Consider the following 26,229-nt stretch of genomic DNA (forward strand, 5'->3'; position numbering starts at 1 on the left):
TGTGTACTTTGTTTTGAAATCATGAGATTTGAGCTTCCATCTTTGTTCTTGTTTTACAAAATTGTTTTGGTTATTTGGGATCCTTTGAAATTCTCTATAAATTTAAGGGTAGAGTTTTCTATTTCTGCAAAAACATTGTTGGGATTTTGGTTGGGATTGTATTGACTGTATAGATCACTTTGGGCAGTATTGACACTTAATGATGTTAAAAGTTCCATGGATATGAGACTTCTATTTATTTCTATCTAATTTTTGGAACATGATGGACTGCAGCATGCCAAGCTTCCCTGTCCATTACCAAGTCCCAAAGTTTACTCAAACTCTTGTCCATCGATCGGTGATGCCATCCAACCATTTGATCATCCTCTGTTGTCCTGTTCTCCTGCCTTCAGTCTTTCCCAGCATCACAGTGTTTTCAAATGAGTCCGTTCTTTGCATCAGGTGGCCAAAGTATTGGAGTTTCAGGTTCAACATCAGTCCTTCCAATGAGTATTCAAGACTGATTTCCTTTGGGATGGACTTGTTGGATCTCCTTGCTGTCCAGGGGACTCTCAAGAGTCTTCTCCAACACCACAGTTCAAAAGCATCAATTCCCCTGCACTCAGCTTTCTTTATAGTCCAACTCTCAGATCCTTACGTGACTACTGGAAAAACCATAGCTTTGACTAGATGGACCTTTGTTGGCAAAGTAACGTCTCTGCTTTTTAATATGCTGCCTAGGTTGGTCATAACTTTTCTTCCAAGGAGCAGGCGTCTTAATTTCATGGGTGCGATCACCATCTGCAGTGATTTTGGAGCCCCCCAAAATAAAGTCAGCCACTGTTTCCATTGTTTTCCCATCTATTTGCTTTGAAGTAATGGGACCGGATGCCATGATCTTAGTTTTCTGAATATTGAGCTTTAAGCCAACTTTTTTACTCTCCTCTTTTCACTTTCATCAAGAGGTTCTTTAGTTCTTCACTTTCTGCCATAATGGTGGTGTCATCTGCATATCTGAGATTATTGATATTTCACCCGGCAGTCTTGATTCCAGCTTGTGCTTCATCCAGCCCAGCGTTTCTCATGATGTACTCTGCATAGAAGTTAAATAAGCAGGGTGACAATATACAGCCTTGATGCACTCCTTTCCTGATTTGGAACCAGTCTGTTCCATGTCCATTTCTAACTGTTGCTTCTTGGCCTGCATACAGATTTCTCATGAGGCAGGTCAAGTGGTCTGATATTCCCATCTGTTTCAGAATTTTCCACAGTTTATTGTGATCCACACTGTCAAAGGTATATAGTCTGATCTAGAACAGGGAGAGGTTTTTATTTTTACAAATGAAAGTTAAGCCATACACAGTTGGTAAATAGTGGAAAGATATTAGTGTAATGGAACATCTTACTAGTTCATATGAGATTTTCCGCCATCACATTGTTTTATAGTAATTCATGAAAGGTTTCTTGTGATTAAAGACAAGACTCTAGTAGTATATGAAAAAAGAATAACAAAGCTGACATTCCTCAAAAATGCCTTCTTGTGCATGTGATTGCTTTATTGCCTTCAAGAACCCCTGTATTTTCTACTTTGTAGAGCTATGTGGAGATGCAAAGTCATAAAAAAAGGATAGATTCATGAGAATGATTATATTCAATCTTTAATTTTTGGAAATGATCTTTGTTAGAATTGAATGCCCTCAAGCACCTTCGTATCAAAAGATGAAGCATGAACCTCATGGTTTAAAGCTGAAGAATGTTGACTGACAATAGTTAGCACAAATGCCAATGGATTTAACTGTGCTTGTATTTTTTAAAAAAGCTTAAATCAGACTAGTTACTGGTTTTATCAGTGCTCTGGTTATAGTTTCATAGGTTTTGAATAGTCTGCTTGTAACATTTTATTGTTAGTCTCATTTTCTTTATTGTAAGATTTTATATTATATAAGGATTCATAGCAATGTTTACGTTACAGAGCAGGGAATGCTTGTACAGAGAAATTAAATGTTTTCAGTATGATACTCTTCGCTTTCAGCTATCTAAGTGTTCTAAACACAGCTCGCTCTGGTTCAGCACCTCCAGAGAAACTTTTGGAGGTCTTGTGTGTGTGTGTGTGTGTGTGTGTGTGTGCGCGCGTGCGCGCCCCTGTGCACACACACAAAGTGGGTGGGTGGGGTGGGAGGGCAGTAAAGGGTATGGGGGTTTGTCTAACTGCTTCTTAATAAGGCTCTACTATTTTTTAACCTCACTTATATTCCTCCTTTTAGAAGTACTCAATGTTTCTAATTTCTGAGTTTTTCTGAGACTTTGTGGGACAAAGCATCATATTAGTCATTAATTAAACAGATTTATTTTCTTTAGTGAAAGCAAAAACAAATTATGTGAAATATTTGTAAATCTATTTTTTTTTTTTTTTTAAGTATTGGCTTTTTATTTTTTTTTTTTTTGCCACTGTGTGTAGCATGCAGGATCTTAGTTCCCCGACCAGGGATCGAACTTGCGTACCCTACAGTGGGAGCATGGAGTCTGAGCCATTGGACTGCCAGGGAAGTCCCTGTTGACTTTAATACTGGTTTAGCATTGTTTATTCATAATTTAAAAGTTACTTTTTCTACTTTCTTTCAGTATCTGATATAGAAGGTGGTGATGGACTGCAGCTCAGAAAGGAACATACTCTCAAAATATTTGCTTATATCAATTCCTGGACACAGAGGTATGCGTCTTTAAGTACTTTGAAGACTAACTTTGTTAGTTGTATTTTATTTTATATTTTAATTTTTTGTTTTTTTTGGTCACACCCACGTGACTTATATTATCTTAGTTCCCCAACCAGGGATTGACTTTAACTCTTGGCAGTGAAAGCATGGAGTTCTAACCACTGGATCGCCAGGGAATTTTTAGTTATATTCTTTTTTTTTTTGAAAAGCTTCATTAATTCATTTAGGCCATGCTGCAGGGCTTATGGAATCTTAGTTCCCTGACCAGGGATTGAACCTGTACCCCTGCAGTGGAAGCTCAAGTACTAGACCACCAGGGAATTCCCCCTTGTTGTATTTTAAATTTACACTGTCATCAAATTTTTTCTTTAGGGTTTTGGTTTATATACCTTTTGTCATTAAATCACAGTTTATCAATATTAAATCTTCTCCGGTTATTCTTGGGATCATTCATGTTTTGCTTTTAAAACATGAATTGTTTAGAAATATGGGAAGGATTCTGTCATTACTTAGAAACATGGAAATGACTGAAATGGTAAAAAATAATTATTTTGAGAGATTGAACAATCATTATGTCATAGCTAGAGATCTATAACAAACTTAAACTTTTAAAACAGTATTATAGTAGAGGACACTTTGACCATTCTGGGAGCTACTTTCTATTTGTTCCTTCCATAATAATTATGTATATTAGGTTGATTTTTAAATTTCATACAAATATATAGAATAAAATTGTACAGAACAGTCATTACTATAACCACAGTGTATAGCAGGGATTTGCAAATTACTGTTCCTCGACATGAGTTTAGCTGGTCATGGCTAAAAAATTCTTTTACGTAGGTATCTATTTGTTTAAAGATTCTTAGCTCTTCTGAAATTTTCTGGGAAAAAAAAATGTTTGAAGCATTGTGTGCAGTGATTAATGAACACATTAAATACAGTAATAACAGAGGTGAATGTTGTGAGGTGACAGACTGATCATGGAGTTTATCAGAATAGTTTAATTTCAAATAGCATTTGCTTTACAGTAACATCCCTTTATCCTGTGTTTTCTCTTTCTCTCTTGTCAATAAAGCGGTGCTTGTATTTGTTCCAAAAAGATTATAGATTTTAAAACATAAGTGCCATTATTATTGGGCATCTCTTTGCTGAGTCCCATTGACCTGAGTTTCTTTTGACTTAAGTTTATCTGTGCTTGCTGTTTGTCCCTTTCATTATGGGTAGGATAGATGATTGGATATTTCGTTATACTAATGATTTAAAATTAACATTAAAAATCTAAAGTATTTGCTGAGAAATGATACATTTGAGTCATAATTTTGAATTTATTGCAGCTACAGCTCGGTAGCAACATGTTATTTACTGGGATAAAATCTTATTCCTGATTTCAGGATTTATAAGTGTGCCACTAAATAAAATGAAATTCAGAGAATTATCATTTTCCTGGCATCTCACCATTAGTTATCAGTGGAGCTGAATGGGTCCTTTTCTAGTTCACATTTATCCTAGATGTATACTCAGTCCTTGTATCAGGAAACTTTAACTTGGAGTTTGTGGACTGGGAATGAAAATGTAAATGAAATTTTGATATGTACAGTTTTAGGCAGTAATTTCGGAGAAGGCAATGGCACCCCACTCCAGTACTCTTGCCTGGAAAATCCCATGGATGGAGGAGCCTGGTAGGCTGCAGTCCATGGGGTCCCTAAGAGTCGGACACGACTGAGCGACTTCACTTTCACTTTTCACTTTCATGCATTGGAGAAGGAAATGGCAACCCACTCCAGTGTTCTTGCCTGGAGAATCCCAGGGACAGGAGAGCCTGGTGGGCTGCCGTCTATGGGGTCACATAGAGTCGGATACGACTGAAGTGACTTAGCAGTAGCAGCAGCAGGCAGTAATTTGTAGCTCTCACTGTAGAGACTCTGCCTTTTATCTGATGCTGTTCCGGAATATAGTGCTTTAGACTGTGGCCTTGGAGCCCAGTAGATGTGGCTTCCAGTCCTCCATCACCTGTATACTAGGTGATTATGACAAATTAGCTAACTTCTGTAAACTCTTACTTCCTTACTTGTGAAATGAGTAATAATAAAGCTACTACTGTCTTCATGAAGTTGAAGAAACAAGATACTTAGTACAGTATCTAAACAAAATAACTTAATTAAACACTTATTTTAATTAAAATTGTTAAAACTTATTTTAGAAAATGAAATCTATGTTGAAGGGGTACATAAGCCAAAGAATGAAATGTCAAATTGGAAAACAGTTTGTCATATTTATAATGCTGTTCACATGTTGATAAGTAGCGATAGTTATTTAGCTGATAGTAAAAAATACCAAAAAGTAGAATATTACACTTGTAATCATTCATACTGATAGAAGAGAGAAGTGACCGTAAAATATCCAGTTGGATCGCAGTGCTGTATAGTAAAAGTTGTTGCCTGTTCGCCTGCTCTGCTCTCCCTGCTCCTGTTTCTCTCTAGGGTATCAAAAAATATTGTTGCTTAGGTTAAGATTGTGGTTCTTGTAGGGGGTAATTGGCTACTAATAAGACAAAGTTGGAGAAGGTAATGGCACCCCACTCCAGCCCGTACTCTTGCCTGGAAAATCCCATGGACGGAGGAGCCTCGTAGGCTGGACTCCATGCGGTCGCTAAGAGTCGGACACGACTGAGTGACTTCACTTTCACTTTTCACTTTCATGCATTGGAGAAGGAAATGGCAACCCACTCTAGTATTCTTGCCTAGAGAATCCCAGGGATGGGGGAGCCTGGTGGGCTGCCATCTATGGGGTCACACAGAGTCAGACACGACTGAGGTGACTTAGCAGCAGCAGCAGCAGCAAGACAAAGTTAATTTACAAAAGAAAGTCTTAACTTGGTGGCTCATGACCATGGAAAATCCATCAGTGTACCTTTATGCACAAATGGACCCGTGACATCTCATACAAAATGTTCTTTATAGGTTTTCTGGGAGAAAAGTGTTAACTTCCATAAGATTATGAGTGATGAATCACTTTTCTGATATATTGATTGGCCAGGATATAGGTGAAAGAGAATGTTCACTTGAAAATGCAGTATGTTAAAAGTTTAATATTTATAGAAAGTTCGAAGGCTTTAATATTTTATAATTTTCCTCCTGTTTAAAGGATATACTTACTGTGAAAATCTTTTTAGAAAATACAGAAGATAAAAGTTTAAAAGGAAAATATGCCATCACCCAGATTGACAACTGGTAAATTTTTTTGGCATAACCTTGGTGTAAGGTTGGAAACAGTAAAGTTTAAAGTTTTACAAAAATGTGATTATAAAACTATATCTTTTATAATCTGATTTTTTTTATGTGAACTGTGATCAGTCTCTATATCATCAAATATTTTTTTAAACTGTTCTATACTGGAATATAATCAGTTAACAATGTTGTGGTAGTTTTAGGTGCATAACAGAATGACTGTGTCATCCTTATTTCGTCATCATTTTTAATTGCTTCATCTCAGTAATATAGCTGTCACTTCTTTGTAAGATTTAAGTAGTTATGTATGTTACTTTAACAGATTATCATTATTTTATCACTATTGGAATGGGAAATTGGAATGAAATGGGAAATAAAATGAATTCTCAGAGAATGGGGAGAGAATATTAGAATAAATTTAAGAATATAAATTTGGAAAAGAGCATATATGGATATGAAAGGAAATGTCATTAATGATGAAGGCATTGATCCTACAAGGCAAAATCCTTCTTGTTGGAATTGCTGCCAGATTTTTTTTTTTTTTGACTTGTTTAAAGCCTATTATAAAATAGGCTTATTATGTTTATATCTTGAAGATGCCTTTAGTAGCCATTCAGGTTTCCTCATTGTCTCCTGCTTGTCTACTTTCTAATCTTATTTCTCCCCTGAAAGAATTCTGAGTGCTAGGTAGGGGGTGATTCTTTGTATTTTCAGGCTAAAAATTGTACCTTTCTTATTTGTCATTTGTTACTTAATAAATATTTGAGGCTATTGCTTATTTTCATTGTTTTAATCAACTTTATTTTAAAACTGTTTTAGAATGGTTTTAGATACTACTGCTTTTGAATAGGTTAATGTATATTCTCCACTGTTTAAGAGTTTAGTCTTTATTTTGGCATTAAGATTGTGGCTAGTGGGATATTGATATTGACCACTATTCAAAGTAGTGCTTTTCAGAAATTAGCTCATAAATAAGCTTTTGCTAAGGTTGGATGCTGTAGATGAATAGTTTTTTCTCATGTTTAGCAGTACTAGGCCAGGAAAATGTTAGATCTGTTGGAATATTTGCTAGATCAAATTATGGAATCCAGGTTGAAATAATTTAATTTTGACATATAGCTTCCTCATGAATGTGTAGTTAGTATTTTTATTATATTAATTAATGCTACATATTTTATATTGGGGGCTTCCCAAGTGGCTCAATGGATAAAGAATCCACCTGTAATGCAGGAGACATGGGTTCGATCCCTGGGTTGGGAAGATTCCCTGGAGTAAGAAATGGCAACCCACTCCAGGATTCTTGCCTGGAGAATCCCATGTACAGAGGAAGCCTGGTGGGCTACAGCCCGTAGGGTCGCAAAGAGTCAGATATGATTGAAGTGACTGAGCACACATGCATTTTATATTATCATTTAGAAATTTTTATCATTGTGTGTTCTTAAGTGTAAGCGTACTCCACTCACATAGGCAGCACAAAACTCTACTTAAGTAATAAAAGTCTTATCAGGCTGGTAGTAATAGGGGTAAGACAGAGAATAAAATAGGATAAGCTCAGGTAGTCAAAGGTAATATATGATTTTGGTGTACAAATACAAAGCAGTATGTGTAGAGTTTAAAAAATAAATGGGAAGAAAAGGCCTGTAAAAAAGTCCATTGTCTCCTGTCTTCTCAGACCCATTTCTGTTTTAAATTCTTTAAAATGTTGGTTTTGACATTAACTTATTTTCTGAAATAGTAATTATATTTCAGCTATATCAAAAATCATATTTCTATTGCTTTATTAATTTTGGATATAATTTGTGAACTTCCTTTTCTGATGCATAATGGTTTCACCCACTTAACCTTCCCCATCCTCTCAATATAGTTATGTCAGTTCTTGAGGTAGTTCTAAAAATGAAAATAATTGCTCAGTGATTGCCAAAAAAGATTCTGTGATTCACTTTATGCCTTAAAATATATCAATTGTTGTTTTCCTTTTGTTATTCTTTGTTTCATAGAGTTTAGTGGCTTGTTTTTCATTTGATTAATTTTCTGGGTGGGAATTGCTTATTCTTCCCCCAAATCTACAGCCTTTCTTAGTATTAGTTTTTACATTTTATACATCATTAAGTGATCTGTTATTTCTTTCCTTCCCTCCATCTCCTTTGGACTTCATCTTCCTACTCCAGTCTGTATTGATTTCTCATTAGGGTTACTGAAACAGCTATCTTCTCTTTAGATCATCCTTGAAATTTCTTTTGCTTTTCTGTTGTCTTGGATCTCTAGTTTCATGGATTGCATGCCATCTTTATTAGTTTACTTCTTTATTTTGTTTGGATGATGAGTTTTCTGAGAAAAATTACCAGGGAGATAAATGGTTTTTAGACCTTTGTGGCCTAAAAAAGAAATGTCTCTTCTGCCCTTACGTTTATTGATAACTTTTGTTGGATACAGAATACTAGATAGAAAATTATTATCTCTCAGAATATTGAAAGTGTTATTCCATTGTATTTTATCTCCTAGTATTACTTTGAGGAAGTATGCACTGTTTTTATTCCTGAGCTTTTCCATGTCACTCTTTTGACTCTTCCTGCAAGCTTTTAGGATCTTTATCCCTCCTTGGCTTCAGAAATTTCATGATGATACGTGTTCTCGTGGGTTTTCAGTTCTGAATTTTATTTTTATTTCATAGTTTCCTTAGCTCTGTATTTTTTGCTGTCTTCTTGCAAATATCAGTCAGAAATTATACCTCCTTGATTGATAGTTTTCTTTTTCTCCCCATTATTTTTCTTTGCCTAGTCTACTTTCTGGGAGATTTCTTCAGTTTTACCTCTGGATCTACTATTGAATTTTACAAATTGATGTAATTTTAATTTTTTTTTTAAATTGTGAATGATATATAAGCAAAAGCTATATAATGCACATCTGTACACATTAAATGGCTCTGTTTTGTAACTGGAATGCGTTTTTTAACAGTATTCTGTTGTTTCGGTAATCGAGTATCTTTCATTTCTCTGAGGATATAAATTAAAACCTTTTTTCTTGCTGTGTTTTATCTACTGCCTCTAAACTTCTTTTGTTTGCTTTCATCTGTTTTTAGTGACACAGTTTTTCCTGGAAAGTCTTAGTATCCTTGGCTATCTTTTCATGGTTAAGAGAGGGCCACTGAAAAATAGATTGCAAGTTCTGTGTGAATGGGGCATCTCAGATTTTGGCATGTACTGTATGATGTGGTAAAATGTTGAGCAGACTTTATTATAGGCGTTCTCTCTTGGTTGTTCACATTTTCTAATAGAAATGTGAACATTTCTGTTAGAATAGAAATAGAATCTTTCCCCTTGGAGATACATTAATCTGATGGTTGGGCAGAGAAGGATACTTGAGTGAGGTTCACCATTCAGTCATAATTTTACATAATTCTCACTTTCATTTTCTTATCTTTGCCTTCTTCAGTATCTTATGTTCCTGAGTTTATCTTGTTCATTTTATGTACAGTAAGAATTTCTTCTTTTCCTGGGTCAGGTAGGGGTAGTATTCTTGCTGTCTGGAATGGGAGCCTGCAGGTTTTAACAGTACCTTTCATTTAGTCCTATTTCCTTTATTTCTACCTTCTGAGGTGTCTGAACCTCTTCAGTCCTGAGCTTTTCCAGTGTTCTGTGGGGTGAATCTTTTTGCTGATAGTTTTCTCCTGTGGCCCCTTCTAAGTTTGTTTATTTGGAACACACTTGTTTTTCCTCCCTTTTCTAACATCCAGAATTTCTTGCTGTCATCTTTTCTTCCATTATCTCTTTAATGATTTTTTTCCTTATGTATATTTGTAGTGTGATTTACAACATAGAAGAAATAAGTTTATTTGTAAAATCAGATTGGGCTTAACTGAAAAGGTGATGTTTTTGTTTTAAAAAACTAAAATTTTTTCCCTCCTTGTGTTGTGGGTGTGGATACAGAGAGACATGCGGAATTGAGAATTCAGATACCTAGACTTCTCAAAATTGAGGAGGCAGTACAATGTATAATTTATATAGTATATAATTATTTTAAAGATATGTGTTTGTGTGTGTGTATTATCTTAAATCCTCAACTCTCCTTGAATGTGTATATTTTACATCTGTAAGGACCTAGATCCAGTTTGTTACTTTGTTCATATATCAATTTAGTATTTTAAGATTAGTTTCCTAGTCAGTTATCAAACAATTTAATGCTCGTATCATGATAGTGTGTTTTAATTTTATTATTTCTTAATTTTATTTTATACTAGAGTATAGTTGATCTACAATATTGTATTAGTTTTAGGTGTATAGCAAAGTGACTCAGTTACACATGTATCTATTCTTTTTCAGATTCTTTTCTTACATAGGTTATTACAGAATATTGAATAGAGTTCGCTGTGCTGAATAGTAGGTCTTTGTTGGTTATCTATTTTATATATAGTAGTATATATATGTTAATACCAAGTTCCTAAATTATCCCTCCCCCCTACCTTTCCTCTTTGGCAACCATAAATTCGTTTTTGAAGTCTGAGTTTGTTTTGTAAATAAGTTCATTTGTATCTTTTTTTTTTTTTTTAGGTTTCACATATAGGAGATTATCATATGATATTTGTCTTTCTCTGTCAGATTTACTTCACTTAGTATGATAATCTCTAGGTCCATCCCTGACAGTGAATTTTTAAAGTAAATTTGACTAACTCTTTGGCTTTACTGATCTGAACTCTGACCTTAAGTTTGTTTTTTTGAGGAGAAACTCAAGATGCCATTTTCACTAAAGATAGTCAAATGTATGATTCTTCCCTTTGACCTTGGTCTTTCCTAAACCTAAAGAAAGAAGCTGTTCATCAGAAAAATGTTGATTAATGTGTTTTTCTTCTTGTAGATATTGTAATATTATAGAACTTAAAGCTGGAGGAGGCCTTAGAGATAAAATTCCTTTCATTTTGCCATCTAGAAAATAGTCCTGGTATATCATTTGTGTATTTCTGTGTAACAAAGTACTCCTAAATTAGTGTTTTAAAAACAACAATAGGAAATTCTCTGGTGGTCCAGTGGCTAAGACTTTTGCTCCCAATGCAGGGGCCTGGGTTTGATCCCTGATCATGGAACTACATCCCCCATGCTGCAACTAAGTCCTGGCACTGCTGCTATGTCGCTTCAGTCGTGTCCGACTCTGTGTGAGCCCAGAGACGGCAGTCCACCAGGCTCCCCCGTCCCTGGGATTCTCCAGGCAAGAACACTGGAGTGGGTTGCCATTTCCTTCTCCAATGCATGAAAGTGAAAAGTGAAAGTGAAGTCACTCAGTCGTGTCCGACTCCTCGAGACCCCATGGACTGCAACCTACCAGGCTCCTCCGTCCATGGGATAGTCCTGGCACATCCAAATAAATAATTGAAAAAAAAACACACAAGCATTTCTTATCCTGATACATTTATTATCTCAATTATAAACATTTATCATCAATTACTGTATGAATAGGAGTTTGGAAGTGGTTTAGTTGGTTGGTTCCGGTTGTAGTCATGACCTTACATGAGACCGGAGGATCTATTTCCAAGTTGACTCCCTTTCATGGTTGGCAAATGGGTGGTTAGTGGAAGGCTAGTTTTTTCTCATGTGGACCTTGCTTTGGCCTCCTTGAGTGTCTTACATGTTAGCTGGTTTCCTTCAGAGTGAGTGATCCAAAAGAGCAAGGCAGAAGCAAGGTCTTTTATGACCTAGTCTTAGATGTCACACATTGTCATTTCTGCCACATTCCGTTCATTGGTCATTAAGTCTGGTCCACATTCAAGAGGAGGAAAATTGGGCTTCCCTTTTTAAAGGGAAGAGTGTTAAAGAATTGTGGCCATACTTCAGATCTTCCACATCTAGAGAAAAAGAAATTATTCTTATATGGCCATACAGGAAGTTGGTGATCTTTTTGGTACAGTAAGAGTTTTGATTTGTTTTGATAAATAGATGCAAATTGTGATAGTCGCTTAACTGTCATTTGTCTTTGTATACATTATAATGTGGTACTTGTGTATCATTTACTTATTGACTCACCAGACCCCTTTGATTATCTGTAAAATGCTAGGCACTGTTCTAACTGAACATGTCTAAGAGAACTATAATTATGTGTAATAATTAGACTCTTATTATTTTTATTCTTGTTTTTTACTGGAACTGAAGTAAGTGTGTGTGTAAGTGTTATTCCTAAACACTTTTGATCTGCCAGATAGGGTAGGAACGTCCTTCTAAATAGCCTTCAGGTAAATTATTATTTTTGGCCACTGCACAGCTGGCATGTGGAATCTTCATTCCCTGACCAGAGTGGGAGCACAGAGTCTTAACCATTGGACTGCCAGGAAAATCCCAAGAAAATTATTTTTTTATTTTTATTTAGAAGTTTTTTTTGGCTGTGCTGTGTCTTCATTGTGGTGCAGGGGCTTCTTGTGGCATGTGGGATCTTAGTTCCCCCACCAGGGATTGAACCTGCATCCTCCCTTTGGAAGGCAGATTCTTAACTACCGTACTACCAGTGTAGTCCGCTGCAAATTATTTTTAAATGTAACTTAAAAAAAGAAGCTTTTGTTGGGGTATCGCTGATTAACAAACAGTGTTGTGATAGTTGCAGGTGAACACCAGAGGGATTCAGCCATACATATACATTTATCCCTTCTGCCCCCCCAAAATGTAAACTTTTTTATTAGTTGACAGCAAAATCCCTTATGTAAGATAATGAGTCAAGTTTACTAACAAGGTATTTTATTATAGTCAGTTTCCTAATAACTTATTAAACATGCATTGAGTACTTAGTACTTAGAGAAGCAAAGATACAGCCGTAATTCTTGTTCTTAAGTAGTTCTTTGTCTGGAGGGTAAGTGTTAGTCGCTCAGTCGTGCCCAACTCTTTGCAGCCCCATGGACTGCAGCCCACCTGGCTCCTCTGTCCATGAGATTTTCCAGGCAAGGATACTGGAATGGGTTGTCATTTCCTTCTCCAGGGGATCTTCCCAACTCAGGGAATGAACCCGCGTCTCCTGCACTGCAGGCAGATTCTTACCAACTGAGCTACAACGGAAGGGAAGTCTAGAGGGATAGATAAAATATAAAACTGAAGATGATAGCTGTCAATCTAATCTAGTGACTTTTTACCAGTATCAGTTTTTGGTGTGATGCTATCTTTTAAAGTTTCTATAGTGCTACTCTATCAGAAGGGAGGAAATAATTACTTGAAAATAATATTTTAGTATTTACTTTTGTAATACTGTTTTTTAGAAGGATATAATTGTTGCCTCTTTAGGAAGCATTTATTAATTAAATTTTTTTTTTCTCTTGTAGGCAATGTCTGTGCTGCTTCAAAGAGTATAAGCATTTGGAGATTTTTAACCAAGTAGTGTGTGCACTTATTAACTTAGTGATTGCCCAAGTTCAAGTGCTCCGAGATCAGCTTTGTAAACATTGTACTACTATCAACATAGATTCCACATGGCAAGATGAGAGTAATCAAGCGGAAGAACCACAGAATATAGAAAGAGAATGTAATGAAGGAAGTACAGAAAGACAAAAATCAATAGAAAAAAAATCAAACTCTACAAGAATTTGTAATCTGACTGAGGAAGAATCTTCAAAGAACTCTGATCCTTTTAGTTTGTGGAGTACAGATGAGAAGGAAAAACTCTTACTGTGTGTGGCAAAAATTTTTCAGATTCAGTTTCCCTTATATACTGCTTACAAGCATAATACTCATCCTACTATAGAGGTATGTAAAAATAGGTATTGTGAATTTTAAGTAATACCAAGTCATGGTTATGTTGGTAATTTCTCACTTACGAATAAATATGAAGATAGTCATTATTGATGGAAAATTATAAAAATCACTATCGTTATAAAAATTATTTTGGATTTCTTAAGAGCATTTCTGTAGCGACTTGTGTTGAACATTTGCTCAGTGTAATTCTAATAAGGAAAGATTTATAAATTGAACTCATAAAAAGTAAACTATCAGTGATAGATATTTTGCTAATGTATATCTATGCTCTACTTACTGTGACTTTCAAAAACTAGTAATTGAGGAAAAAGGACATGGAATTTTATTCTTAGAAATGTAGGTTAACAGAATTTGGAATTCCTTTTATAAAGAAAAAATGCTTAACAAATTATCTGTAATTACTAGTTTTAAATAATAGTATTTTCTTTTGTATTCAAGATGCTTTACTTATTCCACTAGTGATTTTTTTTCTCTGCCTCCCTCCCTTCTTCCCTCCTCCACTAGTGATATTTATACAAGCCTTTCCGTCTTAGGTTTATTTAGATAATGGCATTTATTTCTCCATATAGTAAGAATTGAAACAGTTATGTGATAATGTATTATAATAATGGCTTAAAACAATAGTGATTATTTCTCATGATTCCATGGCTAGCCTGGTTATTTCCTTTGTTGGTTTTTGTATGGCCTCACTTAACGCAGTTGCCTTTATTTTGGGAGTTGAATGGGTTTGAGAGTCCCAAGATCGTCTCATTCACATGTCTGATCGTGCTGGCTGCTCCTGAGGGCTCCTTGGATTTTTCTATGCATGACCTCTCATTCTTTATTAGGGTAGCCTGACTTCCTTACACGACAGTCTTAGCATTGATCCAGGAAGGCAAAAGTGGAAGCTGTCAGTTCAATTCAGTCGCAGTCGTGTCCAACTCTTTGCGACCCCATAATCACAGCACACCAGGCCTCCCTGTCCATCATGAACTCCCGGAGTTCACTCAAACTCATGTCCATCGAGTCGGTGATGCCATCCAGCCATCTCATCCTCTGTCATCCTCTTCTTCTCCTGCCCCCAATCCCTCCCAGCATCAGGGTCTCTTCCAGTGAGTCAGCTCTTTGCATGAGGTGGCCGAGTCAACTCTTTGCATGAGGAGGCCAAAGTACTGGAGTTTCAGCTTTAGCATCAGTCCTTCCAAAGAAATCCCAGGGCTGATCTCCTTCAGAATGGACTGGTTGGATCTCCTTGCAGTCCAAGGGACTCTCAAGAGTCTTCTCCAACACCACAGTTCAAAAGCATCAATTCTTCGGCACTCAGCTTTCTTCACAGTCCAACTCTCACATCCATACATGACCACAGGAAACACCATAGCCTTGACTAGACGGACCTTTGTTGGCAAAGTAATGTGTCTGCTTTTGAATATGCTATCTAGGTTGGTCATAACTTTCCTTCCAAGGAGTAAATGTCTTTTAATTTTATGGCTGCAGTCACCATCTGCAGTGATTTGGATTCCCAAAAAATAAAGTCTACACTGTTTCCACTGTTTCTGCATCTATTTGCCATGAAGTGATAGGACCAGATGCCATGATTTTAGTTTTCTGAATGTTGAGCTTTAAGCCAGCTTTTTCACTGTCCTCTTTCACTTTCATCAAGAGGCTTTTCAGTTCCTCTTCACTTTCTGCCATATGGGTGGTATCATCTGCATATCTAAGGTTATTGATATTTCTTCTGGCAATCTTGATTCCAGCTTGTGTTTCTTCCAGCCCAGCGTTTCTCATGATGTACTCTACATAGAAGTTAAATAAGTAGGGTGACAATATACAGCCTTGACGGACTCCTTTTCCTATTTGGAACCAGTCTTGTTCCATGTCCAGTTCTAACTGTTGCTTCATGACATGCATATAGGTTTCTCAGGAGGCAGGTCAGGTGGTCTGGTATTCCAGTCTCTTTTAGAATTTTCCACAGTTTAGTATCATCCACACTTTGGCATAGTCAATAAAGCAGAAATAGATGTTTTTCTGGAACTCTCTTGCTTTTTCGATGATCCAGTCGATGTTGGCAGTTTGATCTCTGGTTCCTCTGAAGGTGAAATTCACAGTTCACGTATTGCTGAAGCCTGGCTTGGAGAATTTTGAGCATTTCTTTACTAGCGTGTGAGATGAGTGCATTGTGTGGTAGTTTGAGCATTCTTTGGCATTGCCTTTCTTTGGGATTGGAATGAAAACTGACCTTTTCCAGTCCTGGGGCTACTGCTGAGTTTTCCAAATTTGCTGGCATATTGAGTGCAGCACTTTCACAGCATCATCTTTCAGGATTTGAAATAGCTCAACTGGAATTCCATCACCTCCACTAGCTTTGTTCATAGTGATGCTTTCTAAGTAAGGCCCGCTTGACTTCACATTCCATGAAGTCTGGCTCTAGGTGAGTGATCACACCATCATGATTATCTGGGTTGTGAAGCTCTTTTTTGTACAGTTCTTCTGTGTATTCTTGCCACCTCTTCTTAATATCTTCTGCTTCTGTTAGGTCCATACCATTTCTGTCCTTTATTGAGCCCATCTTTGCATGAAATGTTCCCTTGGTATCTCTAAGTTTCTTGAAGAGATCTCTAGTCTTTCCCATTCTGTTGTTTTCCTCTATTTGTTTGCATTGATCACTGAGGAAGGCTTTCTTACCTCTCCTTGCTATTCTTTGGAACTCTGCATTCAGATGCTTATATCTTTCCTTTTCCTGTTTGTTTTTTGCTTCTCTTCTTTTCACAGCTATTTGTAAGACCTCATCAGACAGCCATTTTGCTTTTTTGCATTTCTTTTCCATGGGGATGGTCTTGATCCCTGTCTCCTGTACAATGTCACGAACCTCCGTCCATAGTTCATCGGGTACTCTGTCTATCAGATCTAGTCCCTTAAATCTATTTCTCACTTCAGTGTATAATCATAAGGGATTTGATTTACGTCATACCTGAATGGTCTTGTGGTTTTCCCTACTTCTTTAATTTCAGTCTGAATTTGGCAATAAGAAGTTCATGATCTGAGCCACAGTCAGCTCCTGGTGTTGTTTTTACTGACTGTATAGGGCTTCTCCATCTTTGGCTGTAAAGAATATAATCAATCTGATTTCGGTGTTGACCATCTGGTGATATCCATGTGTAGAGTCTTCTGTTGTGTTGTTGGAAGAGGGTGTTTGCTATGACCAGTGCATTTTCTTGGCAAAACTCTATTAGTCTTTGCCCTGCTTCATTCCGTATTGCAAGGCCAAATTTGCCTGTTACTCCAGGTGTTTTCTTGACTTCCTACTTTTGCATTCCAGTCCCCTAGAATGAAAAGGACATCTTTTTTGGGTGTTAGTTCTAAAAGGTCTTGTAGGTCTTCATAGAACCGTTCAACTTCAGCTTCTTCAGCATTACTGGTTGGGGTATAAACTTGGATTACAGTGATACTGAGTGGTTTGCCTTGGAAACGAACAGAGATCATTCTGTCGTTTTTGAGATTGCATCAAAGTACTGCATTTTGGACTCTTTTGTTGACCATGATGGCTACTCCATTTCTTCTGAGGGATTCCTGTCCGCAGTAGTAGATATAATGGTCTTTTGAGTTAAATTCACCCATTCCAGTCCGTTTTAGTTCGCTGATTCCTGGAATGTCGACGTTCACTCTTGCCATCTCCTGTTTGACCACTTCCAATTTGTCTTGATTCATGGACCTGACATTCCAACTTCCTATGCAATATTGCTCTTTACAACATCGAACCTTGCTTGTACCACCAGTCACATCCACAACTGGGTATTCTTTTTGCTTTGGCTCTATCCCTTCATTCTTTCTGGAGTTATTTCTCTACTGATCTCCAGTAGCATATTGGGCACTTACCGACCTGGGGAGTTTCTCTTTCAGTATCCTATCATTTTGCCTTTTCATTACTGTTCATGGGGTTTTCAAGGCAAGAATACTGAAGTGGTTTGCTATTCCCTTCTCCAGTGGACCACATTCTTTCAGACCTTTCCACCGTGACCCTCCTGTCTTGGGTGGCCCCACACGGCATGGCTTAGTTTCATTGAGTTAGACAAGGCTGTGGTCCGTGTGATCAGATTGACTAGTTTTCTGTGAGTATGGTTTCAATGTGTCTGCCCTCTGATGCCCTCTTGCAACACCTACCGTCTTACTTGGGTTTCTCTTACCTTGGACGTGGGGTATCTCTTCACGGCTGCTTCAGCAAAGCGTAGCCGCTGCTCCTTACCTTGGATAAGGGTAAAAGTCTTATAATAAAAGTCCAATCTTGGAAATCACACAGTATCAACTTTGCCATATTCTGTTTGTAGAAACAGTTCACAAGGACAGCTGAGATCAAAGGGGTGTGATGTAGATTCTATATGTGGTTGGGAGGAGAGGTAAAGTTTCATTTTTAACTTTAAAGTACATTATGTTTTTCTATACATCCACGAATAGGTAGATTTGTGGGCATTAACGGATCTACCACATGCCTTTTTTTTTTTTAAAGGCTGTTTTTTCCAGCTTATTTTTCTATAACCTCCATACTGACTTCTCTAAACGTCTTTCTTCATCTGGAAAAAAATTGTTCTTTACTGAAAATGTTTGCAACAGTGAATTGAGACTATTTAAAAATATAGTCCAGGAGGTGGGTATTTTCCCTATTAGAATTTTCCATAAAACTACTTCAAATCAGATTGTGCTTTGTCTTCTAGTATTCTTAATTATTGTTATCTTCCCATAAAGAAACCTTTTAATAAATCTCCTATATGATATCAGATGTTTATTAATCATTCTAAAAAATGTCACCTTGGTCAACAAAAAGGGGATCAGTTCATGCAAAACTCCAAAATGTAGTCTTAAGAACACGACATGAGTCGTGTTTTTAATGCTTTACATTGATAATCGAAAGATGGTAAGAATCATTTGGTTCAGTTCACTTCAGTCGCTCAGTCGTGTCCGACTCTCTGCGATCCCATGAATCGCAGCACGCCAGGCCTCCCTGTCCATCACCAACTCCCGGAGTTCACTCAGACTCACGTCGATCGAGTCAGTGATGCCATCCAGCCATCTCATCCTCTTTTGTCCCCTTCTCCTCCTGCCCCCAATCCCTCCCAGCATCAGAGTCTTTTCCAGTGAGTCAGCTCTTCGCCTGAGGTGGCCAAAGTACTGGAGACTGAGCTTCAGCATCATTCCCTCCAAAGAAATCCCAGGGCTGATCTCCTTCAGAATGGACTGGTTGGATCTCCTTGCAGTCCAAGGGACTCTCAAGAGTCTTCTCCAACACCACAGATCAAAAGCATCAATTCTTCAGCACTCAGCCTTCTTCACAGTCCAACTCTCACATCCATACATGACCACAGGAAAAACCATAGCCTTGACTAGACGGACCTTTGTTGGCAAAGTAATGTCTCTGCTTTTGAATATGCTATCTAGGTTTGTCATAACTTTCCTTCCAAGGAGTAAGCGTCTTTTAATTTCATGGCTGCAGTCACCATCTGAAGTGATTTTGGAGCCCCCAAAAATAAAGTCTGACACTGTTTCCACTGTTTCCCCATCTATTTCCCAGGAAATCATGGGACCAGATGCCATGATCTTCATTTTCTGAATGTTGAGCTTTAAGCCAACTTTTTCACTCTCCGCTTTCATCAAGAGGCTTTTTAGTTCCTCTTCACTTTCTGCCTTAAGGGTGGTGTCACCTGCATATCTGAGGTTATTGATATTTCTCCCGGCATCTTGATTCCAGCTTGTGCTTCTTCCAACCCAGTGTTTTTCATGATGTACTGTGCATATAAGTTAGATAAGCAGGGTAACATTATACCAGACCACTTGATCTGCCTTTTGAGAAATCTATATGCAGGTCAGGAAGCAACAGTGAGAACTGGACATGGAACAACAGACTGGTTCCAAATAGGAAAAGGAGTAAGTCAAGGCTGTATATTGTTACCCTCCTTATTTAACTTCTATGCAGAGTACATCATGAGAAACGCTGGACTGGAAGAAGCACAAGCTGAAATCAGGATTGCTGGGAGAAATATCAATAACCTCAGATATGCAGGTGACAACACCCTTATGGCAGAAAGTGAAGAGGAACTCAAAAGCCTCTTGATGAAAGTGAAAGTGGAGAGTGAAAAAGTTGGCTTAAAGCTCAACATTCAGAAAACGAAGATCATGGCATCCGGTCCCATCATTTCATGGGAAATAGATGGGAAAACAGTGGAAACAGTGCCAAAGGGTGTTTGCTATGACAAGTGCGTTCTGTTGGCAAAACTCTGTTAGCCTTTGCCCTGCTTCATTCTGTACTCCCAAGGCCAGATTTGCCTATTACTCCTGGTGTTTCTTGACTTCCTGCTTTTGTATACCAGTCCCCTATAATGAAAAGGACATGTTTTTTGGGTGTTAGTTCTAAATCGTCTTGTAGGTCCTCATAGAACTGTTCATCTTCTTCAGCATTACTGGTTGGGGCATAGACTTGGATTACTGTGATGTTGAATGGTTTGCCTTGGAAATGAACAGAGATAATTCTGTCATTTTTGAGATTGTTCCAAATACTGCATTTCGGACTCTTTTGTTGACCATGGTGGCTACTCCATTTCTTCTAACAGATTCTTGCCCATGGTAGTAGATATAATGGTCATCTGAGTTAAATTCACCCATTCCATTCCATCTTAGTTCTATTTCTTCAGAGAAGAGTTAAAATATACTTTAGAATTGAATCATATTAACTTCAGTTGGAATACTACTGTTCATGAAGAGTAATAGTTGTAAAATATGAGGTTTTGTAAAATCGGTCTTTAAAAAATTGTGGTTTTAAAAGATGGTTATGTGATAGTGTGATGCAATTGCATTTACCTTTTTTTTTTCTTCTTCTTAATCAGGATATATCAACCCAAGAAAGCAACATTTTAGGGGCATTCTGTGATATGAATGTAAGTGCTTATCTTTTTTCATTTTTAGAGTTATGGAAATTTTATTATTTTGTTCATACAGTCTGAGTTTATGTCTGACCAGTATCTTTCCAGTACTGGTAATAAAATGAAAATTACCTCAGATAAGTTTTAAAATAATTTTCTTTTTTTCTTCAGGATGTAGAAGTACCATTGCATTTGCTTCGTTATGTATGTTTGTTTTGTGGGAAAAATGGCCTTTCTCTTATGAAGGACTGCTTTGAATATGGAACTCCTGAAACTTTACCATTTCTGATAGCACATGCATTTATTACAGTTGTGTCTAATGTAAGTATTGTTTGAAATTGATTATTGATTATTTTAATTGATTATTGATTATTGACTTTAATCTTGGGAATAAAGACTTACATTAATAACATGCATTTATATGTCCAGAAAAAGGTTATGAAGATTTGTTATGTTCAATAGTCTTTTTTTTTTCTGGATTATACTTTGAAAAAGTTGAGTATAGAAGTCTTTTTTTTTTTTCAGTCTTCACTAAAGTAAAATTAAAATTTGTATCAATGGTTATGAGTCAGTGCTTTCACTGCGTGGCCTGGGTTCAATTCCTGGTCAAAGAAGTAAGATCTCACAAGCTGTGTGGCATCGCAAGAAAAAATTAATGAATTTAAGTAAAAAATGTAAATTTATCTACCTCTTTTATTTGAAACGTAAGATGGATTGCTTTACACAGTCTTATGCTGATTTTTAGCTTTCCTTGTCTGGAATTTTGTACTGGCAAATTTTTGACTTCTTAGGGTTTTTGGTTTCTTAAATAATGGTTAGCCTAGCCCAGGGCTTTATTATAGTGTGTCTGACTTCCCTCTGTATTACAGGTAAAAAGCTAACATTTCTTTTTGCCTTTGTAAAGAAGATAATTCTTTTGTATGTTAATGTCAGTTATGTGAAACACAGTATGTGCCGAAACACAGAAATATTTCTTATTGTCTCTATATTAAAATTTAACCTGAAATAACCTTTTATTTTGGTCATCATTTTAAAAAATCGTACAGGAAAACTTAAATCTAACTTTGCCAAAGCCAGAATTCTTGTGTTAACTGACTCACCGTAAATAATAACTACTGTGAAATATTTCAAGTGTGTATGTAAAATAAAAATACAAGGGGTAAAAAAGACCCAACAAAATAACTTTGTCTCATTGTTTCCAGTGTAGAAATACACTGGAAAGGACACTGCCTTTCTAAAGTGTTTTGAATACCTCCATTTCCATATTTGAACCATTTTTAGCCCCCAAATTCCCTGGTTCCTTGGATAGGTTGAAAATACTACCTGTAACGGCAATGTAGCTTTTGTAGGTTAGGAATATACACTTTGAATTCATAGTTGGCATTTGGATTAACAATTGTGTTTGAATTCTGAATCTGAGCTTCAATTTTTTAATTTGTAGAATGGGAATGATAAGTATGGTGATCTGCCTTTAAAGATGGTGATGAGGTTTTAAGATAGATTTTAAATTCTTATTAATAGTACTTGATAAATAGTAAATACTTCGTTACCGATAGCTGTTATTTATTGTAGCTGTTATTAACACTTAATTCTGTTAATCTGATTGACTTTGTTTGAAAGGAAGTTCTATTCATTTTGGTTTCCTTTGGTAGAAAAAGGAAAAAATAAAATTTTGAGTGAATCCTGTGTTGACATTTTAATTTTAAGCTGTAATAAATTTAGACAAAGTATTTGATTGAGTTTGAAATCGAAAATTCACAAAATAATTTATCAACAGTTTTCCTTAGGAATATTACCTGAATTAAATTTATTTCTTGAATTAATTTTACTAATGCTTGGTTAAAGTCTATTATGAAAGCCTCATTAAAGACTAATTTATTACTCTCTCTTGAAAAGGAGTCCTTTACTAGAGAAAAAGTTTGAATTCAGTTTCAGTTTTCTGTTCCCAGCCTTTTTGTGACTGCTAACTGTGGACTGTTGTCAGTTTGCATAACGTTATTTTGTAGCTCAACTGAGACCAATAAACCAAAGTTAAAATTAGTCATACTGTTTTAATTAATAATGTAATTATTTGGATACTAAATTGATGTGTTTTTTTCCTGAGAGTATAACATAATGTACTTTCCAACCAAATATTTTATAACTTGAATGGATAACTATCATTTGGCACCGTTCGTCATAAAAAAATATTTTTTGATTTTGCCCTTTTCATTCTGTTTTTCTAAATACAGTTAATACTTTGGTGCAATTAGGAGCTTAAATTGCCGGGGGTTTTTGGTAATTATGTTTTCTGCAGACCCTGTAGTTAATTTTTTTCAGAGTTTGGACATTTAAAGTAGTATGAGTTTTAGCATGATTTCTGACCTTTCTTGGGGTTTTGACCACTCTGAAGTTTAATGAAAGCACTTAGTGATCTGTTTAAGCACTTGAAATAGACATCCCTTTTTAGGCCTTTAAATTTCAGAATTTTCTTGTCACATACAAATTGACTTAGAGCAGAGTAGTTTTCCATTAGTGGAGCATTGTAAATTATAAATCCTGGTGGTTTCTTTAAGTCTCATTTATTTATTTATTTTTGGCTGCACTAACAGTAAGGAAAGAAGAACCACCTATATTATATGATTAATAGTGTATGGAATTTGATTTTTATATTGTTTTCCATTATAATAGTATAAAGAATGTAGATTTTACAGAGGAATAATTCTGGGCTTGAATTGTAGTTCTGTTGTACTATCTTTTTGGTATTGTTTGCTTAATATTATTTAATACTTTTTATTTATTTTAAAATTTTATTTACTTTTTATTTTTTTGGCTGTGTTGCGTCTTTGTAGCTTTTCTTTAGCATTTCTTTAGATGTGGCGAGTGGACGCTACTCTTTAGTTGCAGTTCCCATGCTTCTCATTGCAGTGGTTTCTCTTGGCACACAGGCTCAGTTGCTCCACAGCATGTGGGATTTTCCTGCACCCAGGATCGAACCTGTGTCTCATGCATTGGCAGGCAGATTCTTTACCACGGAGCCACAAGGGAAGCCCACTTTTTATCTAATTTTGATTACATTATAAACTTCACTTTTTCCATCTATCAGAATGAGAATATTAAGGGATCAACAAATGGTAGCTCTTTCTGTTAAAAATTTCTTTCCAGTGTTGACATTTTCCCTTGTTATTTTTATTTACACTTTTATTCATTGAGGTCTTTATCCGCAAATAAAAGGTATCACTGTACCTATTTTCATTTTCACCATCTCTAATGTATCTTGTATATAATTGAATGTGTTAACCTTTTAAAAAAATTTGAAATACACATTCAAACAGAAGAGTGCACAGAATAAGGTTTATGATTTATCAAAGTGAATACCCCTTCTAATCACTACCCTTCTAACCACTACTATGCCAAGAGACAAAACAGTTAACTCCCCAGAAGCCTCCTTTATGATTCCTCTAAGTCACTTTCCCATCTCTTTGCCCTTAAAGGTAAATACAATTCATATTTTTATTTCTTGCTTTTCTTTATTGTTTTATTACTTAAGCTTATAGCCTGAAATACTATAATTTAGTTTTGTCCCTTGTTAACCATGTATGGTTAACCATGATTGCCGGGAGAAATACCAGTAACCTCAGAGACACAGATGACACCACCCTTATGGCAGAAAGTGAAGAAGAACTAAAGAGCCTGTTGAGGAAAGTGAAAGAGGAGAGTGAAAAAGTTGACTTAAAACTCAGCACTCAAAAAACTAAGATCATGGTATCTGGTCCTATCACTTCATGGCAAATAGATGGGGAAATAATGGAAACAGTGACAGACTTTATATTTTTGGGCTCCAAAATCACTGCAGATGGTGACTGCAGCCATAAAATTAAAAGCTGCTTGCTTCTTGGAAGAAAAGCTATGACCAACCTAGATAGCATATTAAAAAGCAGAGACATTACTTTGCTGACAAAAGTTCGACTAGTCAAGGCTTTGGTTTTTCCAGGAGTCATGTATGGATGACTTGTAGTCATGGAAGGGCTTCCCTTGTGGCTCAGCTGGTAAAGAATTCTCCTGCAATGCGGGAGAGCTGGGTTCGATCCCTGGGTTCGATCCCTGGGTTGGGATGATCCCCTGGAGAAGGGAAAGGCTACTCACTCCAGGATTCTGGCCTGGAGAATTCCATGGACTTTATTGTCTGTGGGGTTGCAAAGAGTTGGACATGACTGAGGGACTTTCACTGCACTTCACTTTATGTATGGATGAGAGAGTTGGACTATAAAAAAAGCTGAGCGCCAAAGAATTGATGCTTTTGAACTGTGGTGTTGGAGAAGACTCTTGAGTGTCTCTTGGACTGCAAGGAAATCAGACCAGTCAATCCTAAAGGAAATCAGTACTGAATATTCATTGGAAGGACCGATGCTGAAGCTGAAACTCCAATACTTTGGCCAGCTGATATGAAGAACTGACTCATTTGAAATGACCCTGGTGCTGGGAAAAATTGTAGGCAGAGGATGAGATGATTGGATGGCATCACCAACTCGATGGACATGACTTTGATCAAGCTCTGGGAGTCGGTGATGGACAGGGAAGCCTGACGTGCTGCAGTCCATGGGGTCACAAAGAGTTGGACGTAACTGAGTGGCTGAACTGAACCGAACCATGTATGTGAAATTACACATAATGCATCTTTCATGTATTGCTGCTGCTGCTGCTAAGTCACTTCAGTCGTGTCTGACTCTGTGCGACCCCATGGACAGCAGCCCGCCAGGCTCCTCCGTCCCTGGGATTCTCCAGGCAAGAACCCAGACTGGAGTGGGTTGCCATTTCCTTCTCCATGAAAGTGAAAAGTGAAAGTGAAGTCGTTCAGTTGTGTCTGACTCTTAGTGACCCCATGGACTATAGCATGTATGGCTAGTTTAATTTAAAATTGAGATTGCGTGTAGCTGAAGTAGCTCAATTTCATTGTTGTATAATACTCCTTTAAAATACACTTCCATTGGTCTGTTTTACTGGTGTTGAATATTTAGATTATTAAGAGTTATGTGGTGTCAGCAACCTCTTACATGTCTTTTGGTGCATATGTGCATGTGTTTTATTTTGATATATATCTAGTAGTAGAATTTGTTGATGACAAGTTATGCATAAAATCACTCTTAAACATTAATGTTAAGGTTTCCGTAAGTAATTGTATTAGTTTATACTCCTACCAGGAATGAGGTTTCCCATTGCTCCGTATCCAAGCAAACATCAAGTGTTCTTACTCCTGATGGATGAGTAGTGGTATCTCATTATGGTCTCCTTTTGTATTTTTAAATGACTAAAGAAATTGAACACAATTTCATGGGCTATTAGCCATTTGAATATTTTTTGAGAAGTGTCAGTTCAGGTTTATTAAATTCATTAAAAAAATCAAATTGTTTGCCCTTTCCTTACTGATATATGGAGATTCCTTATATGTTTTTTATACAAGTCTTTTGCCTGACATCCATGGATTACTAATACCTTCTTCAACTCTGGTTTTGCTTTCCATTCTCTTGTATCTTTTAAAGATGATTATTTTTAATATAACTGGCTCAGTGGTAAAGAGTTCATCTGTAATGCAGGAGACGTAGTAGTAGTAGTGGATTTGATCCCTAGGCTGAGAAGACCTCCCAGAGAAGGAAATGGCAACCCGCCATTCCATTCCCGTATTCTTGCCTGAAAAATCCCACGGACAGGAGCCTGGGGGGCTACAGTC

General features: G+C 36.7%; 1 protein-coding gene across 20 annotated transcripts in view; it reads left to right on the top strand.

Moving 5' to 3' along the window:
- USP34 (ubiquitin specific peptidase 34) overlaps positions 1-26,229 on the top strand; it is a 242,438-nt gene that overhangs the window by 43,290 nt on the left and 172,919 nt on the right. For 19 of the 20 annotated variants that reach the window (XR_015136757.1, XR_015136758.1, XM_086326450.1 and 16 more), the window contains 4 exons: positions 2,602-2,689; positions 13,209-13,629; positions 20,487-20,537; positions 20,694-20,843. Coding sequence is in view for 15 of the 20 variants with exons in the window: in XM_086326450.1 (XP_086182576.1) it covers positions 2,602-2,689; positions 13,209-13,629; positions 20,487-20,537; positions 20,694-20,843 (710 nt within the window). In the remaining 5 variants the exon portion in view is untranslated. The remainder of the gene's footprint in view (positions 1-2,601; positions 2,690-13,208; positions 13,630-20,486; positions 20,538-20,693; positions 20,844-26,229) is intronic. The other variant, XM_086326462.1, reaches the window with a different exon arrangement.

The sequence above is a fragment of the Bos grunniens genome, chromosome 11 (assembly GCF_055505025.1).
Source record: "Bos grunniens cultivar Pamir isolate PY7600 chromosome 11, Bosgru_T2T1.0, whole genome shotgun sequence".
NCBI lineage: Eukaryota > Metazoa > Chordata > Mammalia > Artiodactyla > Bovidae > Bos > Bos grunniens.